The following is a 12,643-nucleotide window of genomic DNA, read 5'->3' as shown; positions in this document are numbered from 1 at the left end:
CAGGTTTAATGGCTTACGCAAGTCACCTGTTGGTTGTCTTCTCTTCCAACCCTTTATGAAGAAAGAGAACATTTTCTTCTTTCTCTAGTTCCTTATGGACAACTAATTAGCTTGCTATTTCAGTTTCGATGTCATCTTGGTTTATCCTAGAAGGAGAGGGGTGTTCCTGTCTCAAGCTGCCCCAGCTTATTTTGGGGGGCTGTGCCTCCTCTTCCTCAGGTGGAGTGGAAACACAGGGGACCTGGGATGGGCTACCAAGGCCGTACAGCAATGTAAGGACACTGCTGGTTTAAGGCAATTTCCATCCCCCAGACCAAGAGCTCTGTGAAAGTCCAAAGCCTCCATATTTTGCAACCAACATATATATTTGGCTCGGTAGATGTGTATGTACGTGTGCAAGCAGATACACAAATAGATCTCCTGTTTCCCTTTAAACAGCCAAATGGAATCTCTTGAAAAGAACTTCAATGAGTATATTTATCCCTTCGTTCTCCCATCCTTCTGGGTCTCCAGGTTCTTCCAGGGGATTCGAGGAAAGGAAAAACAGGATGTTTTCAAATGTAAGGGCGGGGGGGAGTGGCAAGCTAGAAAACGCTTAGCTAAAAACTTTAAATCATGACTCCCGAACCCGGCCAAATATAAACCCTTCTTCGAGATAGTGCCCAAATTCAGACGTTGTTAAGGTGAGGTCGCACAAGATTGCTTGTGTTTAGATGACACACTTTTCTCCCTCCCCTGATTAACGAAGCCCACCCTACTTACCTTGGCCATTTGGGGGCTGGGGGAGAGGAGACCAGCACTATTCTAGGCCAGACCAGCTCAAAACACAGGGCAGGCGTGGGATAAGGGCGGCCTCCTAATTTATACGGCCCTGGGCACATTCACAGCACCAGCGTCTGCTGGAGGCCATTGGCTCACTCTCTGCTGGGCGTTTAGCTCTGCAGCCCCGGAATGGGCAGAAGCCCTCGGCTGCCTTTAGGCCCAGTATGCATCATCATCATCATCATCATCATCATCATCATCATCATCATCATCATCCTGATTGTGATTGGAGCCCTTGGAGCAATGCCTAAAGGATTCCCTCGATATTTGGAAATTTTGAATTCATCAGACCTGAATGCCCTAATTTTCCAAAAAAAATACCCTGCTTGGAACTGCCTGTATCCTCAGACGCTACATTAATAATTCTTAGGTCCTTGGTTAGGACTTGAACTATTAATTTTTCACCAATCTTTGACTGTGAATCTAATTGTAGATTACCCATATAATAATAATAATAATAATAATAATAATAATAATAATAATAATAATAATAATACAATCCCAAAAGATCTGAAGCACCACTTGAAGGCCATCGGCATTGACGAAATCACCATCAGTCAATTGCAAAGGGCAGCTTTACTGGGAACAGCTCACATCCTGCGATGATCCCTTTTACGCCATCCAAGAACAACATCTGCCTATCCCAGGTCCTTGGGAAGGACTCCATAGGGGGATAAAAATGCCAAATCCAGCCTCCACATCTGGCTGACGTGCGACCAACAATACCTATAATTCACAGTTCACTTGTGCAAGGGTGAACTGGGATAAGGCCCTTGTCTGCTGTTGAACCCACCTCTAAGTGACTCCCTCCCAAGCAGCCTTGGTGGGAAGCAAAATTAGAAGTCTCCATTGCATGGATCTGCTCGCAAGCAAGTGCAAGGACAGTAATGCTTGTGCTAAATGCTGGTGCTGAAAAATGTGCATTGAATCCCAAGTTGTGTTGATCCAATAAATTAGTAGTACCCATTTAACTCTTTGCAGCTTGAACTATCATTGCTACTGCTGCTTTAACATTTATTCGTTGCCAAGAACGGAGTGGTGGTGGTGAGCATCGGCTTAAAGTCAAACCAACGGGCTCACATTGAGATATTGGAAATAAATCTCATTTAGAAATCAAGATTTAAAGTTATGATCTGGAACAAATGGATAGGAGGAAAGCTTCTGTGGAGTCTGAATAAATAGGATTGTGGCAAGCCTACAGCTAGGGTCTCCACGAGCACAGCCCACGGGCTCTCTCTGGAATCAGGCTGTGCCATCCGGATGATCTGCAGGCAAAGAGGAAAGCTGGGCTGGAGGGGCTGCAGGCTGTTTAGCAACAGAGGCTGGCTGGAGGAGGAAGGGAAGCGGGAAAAGGCTCTCTGCACCAAACTGGGAATAAGGGAGAAGCTTATGGTAGATATTTGCGTCATGGTTTACGTTTAGAGATGAATGCTTTTTTGGGGTGGTGTTTTTTTTTCTTTTTGGTTTTTCCGAAAAGCGACAAGGCAGCGGTAAATGAAATGCACCGGGTGTTGCTGGATTTGGGTTACTTGTAAGTTTGTTAATTCCAGAGCCGGGGGGAGCCCATGCTCCAAATTTACGGTGCTCTTAAGGTCTCCCTTGACTTGATCGAGTCGCTCTGCGGAGGCAGAGGCTGCGTGTTTACATCCGTGGGCCAAACAGAAGCCGCGGAGTTTTCCGTCTGGGGCCCTGAAAGGAAGGGAAAATAGTTGATTTTCCTGGCTGATGCACTGCTCTGCACACGGGTTCCTGCAAATAGGGTTCCATTTTTACCGTGGGATGCCTAAGCAAGATTGTTAGGCAAACAGCTGCGAGGAGCTGGGAGCAGAATCCTTCCCAAGCAGTTAACGCTCAGTGCCCTTGCTTGGGAAGGGGTGGGCGAGCCCAGCTCCGTCCTGAAGAAAGGGAGAATCTGAGCAAATGCTGGCGAGGGAATTCCCTGTTTCAAGAAGCTTCTGTGGACTGAGGGTGAGGGAGAAAGGGGCAGAAGTGGGAAGTTCTCAGTTGGGGGGACTTGGACAGGCTCTGGCAAGGGGTGGCCGACCTGACGGGTTATCCCAAGGACATGGCTAGTGTCCAAAGCTGGTTAAGGAAGGCTGAGGCAGGACAGTCCGTCAAAGTCCCGCAGGGGCTGTTTTCACACTGATCCACCATGCGAGTTGCTGGCTTTGAGAGGATGTGTGAACCCCGCCATTCTGGTTTTGTAAAGCAAGTGGTCGCGGAATCAGAGAGGGTGCGGAGCCCAATCCGTGGCCGGAGCAGGGATCCCGGTGAAAGCCTCCGACAGATGGCTGGACAATCATCTGTCGACTCAGATCCCTCCTGTGCCCAACCCTCCCAGAGGATAGAAATTGATTCCTTCCCAGCCAATGGGGAGAGGAGGAGGAGGAGGAGAAGGAGACAACCATTGTTTAGTGTGATGTGTTTAAGTGAACAGAGGCTGGGCTCAAATTCCCTTGCTGCAAACTCCTGTACAGGTGCCCCTTGCCTGCAGGCATCGGTGTCTGGGCAAGGCACAAGGGCATCCTGAGGAGCTTATGGCACCTACGGTGTATCTCTGCAGCCCCGTGCACTAGAAAAAGCCCTATTGCAACTTCCCTCTGCCAGGGGCTCGTGCTCAGCCCAGACAAAGCCTACAGTTTAAAGGAACTTCTTCCTGCCAAGCCCATTTTTGTCCGTGTCTGTACTTTCCCTGATTTCAGTCTGAGCGCCAGCAGCCCGGTGGAAGATGCTGAGAGGCAGCTCCTAAATGCCCCTCCCACTCGCCAGCAGTGACTGGCATGATGAGCGTCTCAGCCGAGTGCGCCTGCCAGCTGCCCCTCCTCTCTTCCTGGTCCTGATGTGGGCAGCGAGGCAGATGCTCAAGGGGTTAATACGTGCTGCAGGGATGTCGAAATTAGGTGAAAAGTCAGAGAGGGAATGATCTCCTCTGGGTCATGGGACCTTTGCAAACCGGCTCCGCAAGGCCCGCGTTCCCTCTTTCGCCCTCTCGCTGGTGTCACTATCCTGCGTGTGTGTGTCATTCCCTCGCAAGCGCATGACATGCTACTGCCTGCCCAACACAGGGAAAACCCCTCCACGTGGCTTGGATGGCGTCACATGGCCCTGTGAGTCCGGAGGGAGCAGGAAGAGAAATTGCCAAATTCGCCACGGCAAACCTTTGGCTTGGTCGCCCTAACAGTCCCTCGTGGGCACCAGGTGGGGCAGAGAGGAGGCGCTGAGAGGCCAGAGCAGGAGGCCTCTGGGCATCTTCCGAGGTGACCTCGTCCTAGCTGCCTCTGTGCCCACCCAAGCTGGCTGGGAATTAGGGGGATTGGAGTCCCATCAAGAACACGAGGCTGGAGAAAGGCCAGTCTGCTTTGGCTTGAACGGTTTCTCCAAAGAGGAAGCTGCGCTGGAGAGCCTGCTGGGGCTGGAGGCCGGAGGCTGGGATCCTCTGCATTCCCCCCGGGCTCCACCCAGGGAGATTCCGCTCTGCAGAAGCTGGTCAAGGAGAGCTGGGACTTCTCCAGGAATCGCTGTACAGTCCCTGTACGGGGCCGATGAAAAGTGCGCCCAGCAGCCATTGGAGGCTGGCCTAGAGACGACCTTCAGAGACCGTGGGCTGGTCCAAAAGCCGTGGTTCCAACCCTCCTTCTGCTCCTGATCTTATCCAGAAGGTGCCTGGCAGCACCTTTTCCATTAACCAAAGCGTCTGCCTTTTAATCAGATTAGTTGATAGGAAAAGGTGCTACCCACTTCCTCCTGAGTTTTGGCCACCAATACACTAACACGGCTCTTCTTCAACGATCATAAACAGATCTTCCTTTATATTATCGTTCTTCAGAACGTACTGTATTCCTTTCTGTTTTTTTAAACCAAGTCCATGTTCATGAATGTGTTCTGAGCATAAACACATGCTCTGCACTTTGGTTTCTTATCCATTTTTCTTTTCTTGATGATAATGTATTAATTCGCCTTCCCTCATTAGAAAGAGGAGAAGGAAGAAGAAAGAAGAGAAGGAAGAAGAAAGAAGAGAAGGAAGACGAAAAGAAGGAGGAGGAGGAGGAGGAGGAGGAGAAGAAGAAGAAGAAGAAGAAGAAGAAGAAGAAGAAGAAGAAGAAGAAGAAGAAGAAGAAGAAGAAGAAGAAGAAGAAGAAGAAGAAGAAGAAGAAACAGCAACTAATGATAATTCAATCCTTGATCATTTATAAACTCTAAAATAAATTAGGAGATGATCCTGCTGCTTATTTGTCAGGTGAAGCTATAATTTATAGACATAATACAGAGAAACTCAGGCCTTCAGCTAATGCGGTGGCTCCAGAATTCTTTCCCGCAAGGGTTCTCCTGCCCTTCGATCTTTGCCCTGCATTTGCTCAGAAGATCCACCTTGCCCTGCCCTCGGGTGCCCTGGGGCACTTAGCACGTGGGGGTTTGCCCCAGGGGGCTGGGCTGGGTGGGTCACCCCCCCCTGTGTCCCTTTGAAAAGCAGCATTTCAACAGGCATAGAAACCTCTGGGCAATTGCTCAACATCTTGAACAGGGCTCATTTGCACAAACTCTGGTGGAGGATTCGTGCAAAGGTAGCTGGTCTGATTTTTCAGCAGCCGCCTCAACCCAGTCAGTGGGGGTCTGAGCCAGCAAGTGGGGAAAACCAAGCGGCATTACAAGGAAAAAGGAGCTGCTTGGCCATACGTGCCTTCATGATTTTTGCGGCTTGCTTGCATCTCTCTGGGCTGGAAGAAGGCATAGTCTCTCCGGAAGGACAGCCTTCGACCCCTTTGTTGGGGGTTCAAAGTGTGTGTAGGCCAGTGTTTGTCAACCTTGACAACTTTAAGATGGGTGGACTTCAATTCCCAGAATTCCCCAGCCAGGCTGGGGAATTCTGGGAATTGAAGTCCACCCATCTTAAAGTTGTCAAGGTTGACAAACACTGGTGTAGGGGAAGACTGACAAAAATCAGTTTAAAGATGGTCCTCCCGGGATTCTCATGCCACCCTTGGTCATAATGAAGTGTTCTGGTTTGTGGCTTCACGTATCGTGTGAAGCCAGCCAACTCTATTCTGCAAACGATGGTGCTAAAATAATATGGACTACTGCAATAGTCCTGGTGATATCTGGGTATGCTCCAAATTTGGCCTCACTACCCGGCAGGACAATCTGCAGGGTATCTCAAAAAGGTCAAGATGGTAGGATAGAAGCTCAGCCTGCTTTTATGTGCATCGTGCCTGAAATGCAGGTAAGAAGAGGCAGAGCTTTGATTGTGCTGTTACAGCTGCCATCTTGACTTTTTTGCCCATACCTGGCAGATTCCCCTGCTGGCTGGGGACGCAGTCTCACCATCTTGGGAGGGAGCCATGCTTTGTGCCCTGGTCAGTGGGTTTTCCTTTAAGGCATCACTAAATCATGGCTGGTTTTGTCCAGCTGTTTGCAAAATCAGGTCAAAGAAGACCAGGAATGTAAAGTGGGGGGGGGAGAAAGGAGTATTAGATTGGCCTTTGCAACTGTCCCAGGCAGTTCAAGGAAGGGAGGGAAGAAGGAAAAGCAAACTTACTTCCTTCCTTCCTTCCTTCCTTCCTTCCTTCCTTCCTTCCTTCCTTCCTTCCTTCCTTCTCCTCTCCTTTCTTTTTGCTTTGCTTTTGGTCTTCTGGAGGGGCCTGGGGGTTCTGGGTGTGCACGGGACCCTGGCCATTTCCTGCTGCCATTAATGAGGGAGGGAAGAGGAGGCCTGTTTGGGGCTGTCCTCAGGGTTTGGGGTGCGGTATAAGATGCTTGCCTTAGGCAGCAGAACATGGGGTGATGGGTTGGAATCTACTTTTAGGACTTTCCTCTTCTCTGGCTTTGCAATGCCTCTCGCCCCACCCCCATAGATCATATCTGTTTGATTGCAGGTTTTAGGACTTGAACGTCCACGCATCGAAAGTCTGATTGCAGGAATGGTTTCTCAAGTCTGAATTATGAATTCAGGAGCACACATCTTTGCTTCTCCAACTCCCACCAGCCTCTGTCCCCAAGAGGGTCTTCAGCCACCTGGAGGCCTTGTGGATGTGAAGCAGCGAGCAAAGCCCCCTTTCAGTGCCCAACTGAAGCAGGCGCAACGTGGAATGAAAGGGACGGCAGAGCACGGCAGCGAAAGGCGTCACCGCTTGAGCGGCACGTGTGGAAATCCAGCTGTGGGAGCACCACAACCCCAACCTGCATTCGCCCAACACACTCAGCCAAAACGAGGCTTGCTTGTTTGGGATTTGGGCAGAACCCGGCAAGTGGTGATTTATAAACCATGGTGAATAGTTTACTGTATTCATGACTCTCCCATCCAACTGTGGTTTATTCTGGAAGCTGTAGTTCAGCTATGTAGGGATTAGTATGGATCTGAATCCAGCTGGCTGGGGAAGCACAGCTTAAGGTAATCAAGAAACAAATAAATGTGTAAATAGCTCATTAGGAGCAGAAAGAGGAAAGAGAAACTTTTTCACAACTGTAACTCTCTGATGGGAGAAACTACACGACACCCATTTCTTTGGCTCACTTCTAACGGCACATAAGAATTTCACGTTCAGCTTACATAAGTGCGCGTCCCCTATTTCTGTCTTTACTCTTTTGATTATCATTTCCCCTGCTCTGCTTTTGAAATGGTTTGCTCCAAGCATCTTGTATGTTATATTCCGCTATTATATACATGATTCCCATTGAGTAAATAATTCCTGTTGTCCTTGGCATTAAAAGACAGGTGAGAAAGCAAGGACAAACATTTGCTAGATGTGGCTTTTTTTATGTACAGCCGGGAAGAGAGAACCGAAACCGAAAGGTCCTTTTTCTTCTCGAAGCCACACCGTCTTAGGGTGATCAGAGGTGGATGAAGTACGGTGCCCTTCCCAAAGCCGCTCAGTGACTCCAGCTTTCCAGCTGCTGCTTGGCACAGATCACGTGCCAGGCTGCCCCCCCTTCCCCCGGCTTCTTGCCAGGCTGGCGTCGGAGGAGGGAGAATGTTTGGGCTGGAATGGAAAGGGCTTTTTTAAAATGGGTGCTTGGCTGTCTGTCCCCCTAAATAGCTTGGCCAATTAGTAATGTCTCATTTACTAATCAAGGAATTAGCAATAAATGGATTTTATTTAATCTCGAGAGAGAGAGGAACTCCCTTCCCTCCTATCCATCATTAAGAGGTACTGAATGTGGCAGAAATTCAGTTTGTGAAGCTCTGCTCGTCAGCGGCTTGATTTACACAGTGAACTAAGCCATAACACAGTATCTTAGTTTAGAGCAGTGCTTCTCAACTTTGGCCACTTGAAGATGTGTGGACTTCAACTCCCAGAATTCCCCAGCCAGCAAGGCTGGCTGGGGAATTCTGGGAGTTGAAGTCCACACATCTTCAAGTGGCCAAGGTTGAGAAACACTGATTTAGAGTGTCATGGGAACCCAGCCAACGGTGGCTTCTTCAGCAAATTGTAGCTTAGTACATTAGGTGAACACAACCATTGCGTCTGTCTTCCAGAGATGGGAGAGACAAGCCACCCTGTGGAATTTAAACAGCCCTTAAAAAGTTGGCCATATCACTGGTTAACACTCAACAAGCCAGTATTTTACAACATTCATGTGATCTAGCATATGTTACAAACTCAGCTATATCATCAGTAGAGGAACAGGAGCTGTGTTTCTCTTGGAAAGAGTCTTGTAGTGCCTTTAAGTCTGGCCCACATGCTTTTCTGGGTCCCACTGACATAAACCATCTTTGCATGCCCCGTGATACAGACAATGGCCTTAGCATCACCGGCTTAGCTTAACTTGGGCAAAAAGCAATGAGCATACTGCATTTTCTTCTGCTAAACTCCCGTCTCCTGTTTGCTCCAGCCAGCAAACTGCATGTTTGCAGAATTTCAGGCACAGAACTGATCTCTGTAGGAATCTAAAACAAGTCTGTTTCTTGCTGTGAAACAAGGACCAGCAAATTTCACATATGTTTAAGCCGGATTGGAGTTAAAGCTGAACGAGCAATACAGCAAAGAGGGTTGAAAAATGAAAAGGCTCCGTGTTCTTTCAGTGGACCAACAGAGCGAAGTTCACATGGACTGCCATTACTTTGATCCACACAGCTGAGAAGGAGCATCTCATGGCGGAACTACACAGATGTTACCTCGCACAAGTTGATTGTGACACCTCTTTAAACAGGAAAGTCAGAAGCCCTTTTCTTAACAGTTCTATTCCCTCTTCTCCCCTTCTTGAATTTCAAAACCAGTATCCTGGTTAGTAGGGCAACGACTGGAAGGAGAGGCAGAGCAAGAGATGTTAAGGATTACTTGAGATGAGCTGAAAATCCAGCTTTCCCAAATTAAAAAGTAGCTAAGGGCACTCAATTCTCAACAGCACTTTTAAGCACACCCTTTGACGCTGATGTGTCTTCTTTGATGGCATATAAAGGCAGGGCGTAATTAAAATCCCTGGGGGTCCTGGAACCAACAGCTGACTATAATTCTTTGAGCAAAATCAGATGACCTGCAAAGGATCTAGCAACACTCAATTAAACAGGCATACGCAAGATTACATCCCCTTTGAAATTTATCACTTTGGAAGAGACTTTAACCTGCCCGTTGCCATTTTGAAAAACACAAATCTATCAAATATATTTCTAGACTTTCTCCAGTCTGATAGCCCCGATCTGGTATCCTAAGATAAAACAGGTCAAAGAAAGAAGATGTTTATCAAAATACTTTATTTTCAGCATAACCCCTCAAAAAAAGAAAACAAAAACAAAAAACTCCCTCCTTATTAGACATACATCCTGACGATATCTTTTGTTTTTCCTCTGTGTTTAAATCAACTAAAACAATCTTTTGGTTAAAATAAAAGACACATGGAATCTTCTGATCAAGGATCTCTATGCAGCTGGTTTTGTTCCTGGGGGGACAGAGTGGGCAGAGGAGAGAAGATGGAGGGAGGGGCTTCCGGCAGGTGATGGTGGTTTGGGGCTCTCTTCTTACACGTGTGTAGAAGTGCACTGCCGAGGACACCTGACACATAGCATGGCTAACTAGGGAATACAACTCATAGCTAGCAAAGAGGCGGGCAGGGCAGGGGAGGACAGGGCAGGGCAGGGCAGGGCAGGGCAGGGCAGGGCAGGGCAGGGCAGGGCGGAGGAGGCGCATTGGACAGGGCTGCAGTGAAGAGTCCGCTGTGCACGAGGAACAGGAAAGTGATCACGGTGACCGCTCGGGCCCCAGTGCCAGCAGCGCCTGGGTCAGAGAGGAAATCAGGGGACCACCTCTGACCCAGGGAGTGGGCAGGGGCGGGTTCCAGCTGACAAGAATTAACCTTTTCCAATTTGCTTTTTGTTTTTTTTTTAAAAGGACCACAGCCAAAATAAAACAGAACTGCAAAATCCGAAGTGGCTGCTTGTACGCTATTTATAAAAACCCAGGAGCAGTCTCTAATCTGGGCCGGACGGACTCTGACTATACTTTGCCAGGGATCTTGGCCCGCTTCCGGGCAATGGCGTCTTCCACGGCCTTCAGCTGCTTCAGGAGCTCCTCCCTTCGTGACAACGTGCTGGACTTGCCCGATTTGGCGGCTGCAGCCGGAGGGACGGGCTCAGCCGCTTTGCCCGGGACGCTTGTCACCTTGCTGGAACCCTTAGACTGAGGTGAGAGCGGGCGCTTCCTGCAACAGAGGAAATGCTGTGTTAGGGAGGGGAACAATTGATGGGGGGGCTAGAGGCATCATCGTTGTGCAGATCTGCAACAGCAAGAAGACTCTGCCAGGCCCGTGGCAGACCTCAGAACCACAGAATTGTAGAGTTTGAAGAGACTGCAGCGATCCTCTAGGCCAGCGTTTCTCAAACTTGGCAACTTGAAGATGTGTGGACTCCAACTCCCAGAATTCCCCAGCCAGCCAGGCTTAAAGGCAACATCTTAAAAGTTGCCAAGCTTGAGATAAACTGAGCTAGTTCAACCCTCTGCAGTATGCTGGGAAACCAATTAAACCATCCATGAGGTTTACATCTTAAGAAGATTTGAACTCACTCTCATGAGGCTAGGTTTTTTTCTGCTGAGCCAAAATAAAAAAGGAAGAAACACATTAAAAAAAAAATCTAGAGGTCTGAGATTGGAGCACAGTTCCCTTCCATTCATCTTGAAAAATAATGCAAAGTCTCCAGAGAAATTTTACAGAGAGTCCCTCATCCTGCTATTAGAAAACAATCTGGTTCAGAGAAACTTATGAGCTAAACTCTGACCATCTTTAAAAAAAACCGGACACAACCACACGTCTAAAACTGGTTGCCAAACTAGGAAGCACTGAGTCACCAGGGAAATCTGTACAGGGTTGCCACACGCTGCTTCAGACACAACTGGATCTTCAGTGGCTCCAGGATCTCCTGATGGGGGTCTTTCCCAGTTCTGCTCCCTGGGATGTATCTACAGGTAGTCCTCGTTTAGTGACCCCAATTGGGACTGGCAACTTGGTCATTAAGCAAAGCAGTCTCTGAGTGAAACCGCGACTGTGCTTACCATCTTCTTTCAGCTTTCCTTTGCTTTACAGACCTGCAAAGGTCATCAATGTGAGGACAGGTCGCAAAGTTACTTTTTCATCACTGTCACAATTGCAAACGGTCGCTAAATGAGGTAATCGCTAAACGAGGACTCCCTGTACTAGTAACTGAGTGGGGCTGCTGGCCTGAAATGGGAGGGCTCTCCTGACCCCGTGCTCTCAAGTTCCAAGCTGAGAGATCTGACCTTGTACCTCAGAGTGCCAGAGGCTGCCTTTCTTCTCCACATGCCAAGAACCAAAGCAGAAACCAAGTCAAGGAAAAGCGGCAGGAGATTTTGCCATCCTGATGGCAGGGACACTGTGCAGAGCTACTAAGTCAAACCCAGAGGAATGACAGCACCAGGAATCCGCAGCTCTGCAGTGGCTCCTGGATAAGTCCATGGCCAGCGGACATGGAAGCTAAGGTACTCGAAACAGGGATCTAACCTTGGATTTCGGGTGAGTGGTTGCAGGTTGATTAACTAATGGATACTACAGATAATTATGACTAAGGCAAGGGAATGTCACACATTCAGAAATTTTTGGACGTGACACACTGCCTTGCAATGGCTTAGCAAGAGGCAACTAAATCAATGACGCAATCAACAAATGACTAGGTTGGGGTCAGACACGCCACGGCTGTTTCAGGCTGCAGCTCCACCAAGCCTGCTCTACCTCTGCCAGCGAAATGGAGAGAATAACGGGAAGCAGGCCCTGATTCTGGCTTTTGGCGAAGGAGGAAAAAGACCATTTTCTTATTAGACTAATCTTGGTTGGTTTGGGCATCACACACAAGCTTCCTGGTGCCACAGAAATGAAGAAAAATTCAATTTGTTGGATATGAGGTGAAGGAGAGTGCACTCTGTTTAACTCCCCAAAAATCGCTGCCTCCTTTACATTTAAAAATCACGTTCCCTGATAGCCAGGAAGAGGAAACCTCTAGCAGTGCCCCGTATGAACACGCCCAAGCCCCCTGCCCTTTGGAGCTGCCTCAGGACCTCGAAGCACCCTGAAATGGGGCAAGGGCATCCTGGGTGATCCCCTGGCTTGTGCATCACCAGAAGTAAGGCCCAGCTAGGCTGCCAGGACTGGTTCCTTATGCCTGGACAGAGCACCAAGCCAAAAGCAGAGACGAACAGCTCCTCTTTGTGCCGCCGGGGGGGAGAAGGGTTCCTTCGCCCTGATTTGCTAGGCAAGGGAAGGCCGCGAGGCGCCCTGTCTGCCAAGCTGAGGCTGGGGACGGGTCTCCTTGCTGGGAAGGACTGCGCCAGGCAGCCTTGGCAGAGCCTGCAGGGCAACCAGGCAAAGCGAGCTGAGAAGGCGG

General features: G+C 48.8%; 1 protein-coding gene across 2 annotated transcripts in view; it reads right to left on the bottom strand.

The window, feature by feature from the left end:
• Positions 1 to 9,497: 9,497 nt before the first annotated feature.
• The window catches only part of ZC3H18 (zinc finger CCCH-type containing 18), a 39,416-nt gene continuing 36,270 nt past the window's right edge, over positions 9,498 to 12,643 (bottom strand). For both annotated transcript variants that reach the window (XM_088136214.1, XM_088136215.1), the window contains one exon: positions 9,498 to 10,452. In XM_088136214.1, coding sequence (XP_087992340.1) covers positions 10,248 to 10,452 — 205 coding nt within the window. In that variant the 3' untranslated portion in view covers positions 9,498 to 10,247. The remainder of the gene's footprint in view (positions 10,453 to 12,643) is intronic.

This window comes from Python bivittatus, unplaced genomic scaffold (genome assembly GCF_059951505.1).
Source record: "Python bivittatus isolate LINGU-HERP-01145 unplaced genomic scaffold, Pbiv_v1 ctg000190_np1212, whole genome shotgun sequence".
Lineage (NCBI taxonomy): Eukaryota > Metazoa > Chordata > Lepidosauria > Squamata > Pythonidae > Python > Python bivittatus.
The sequence above is the reverse complement of the archived record's forward strand: the minus strand, read 5'-3'. Positions and strand labels throughout refer to the sequence as shown.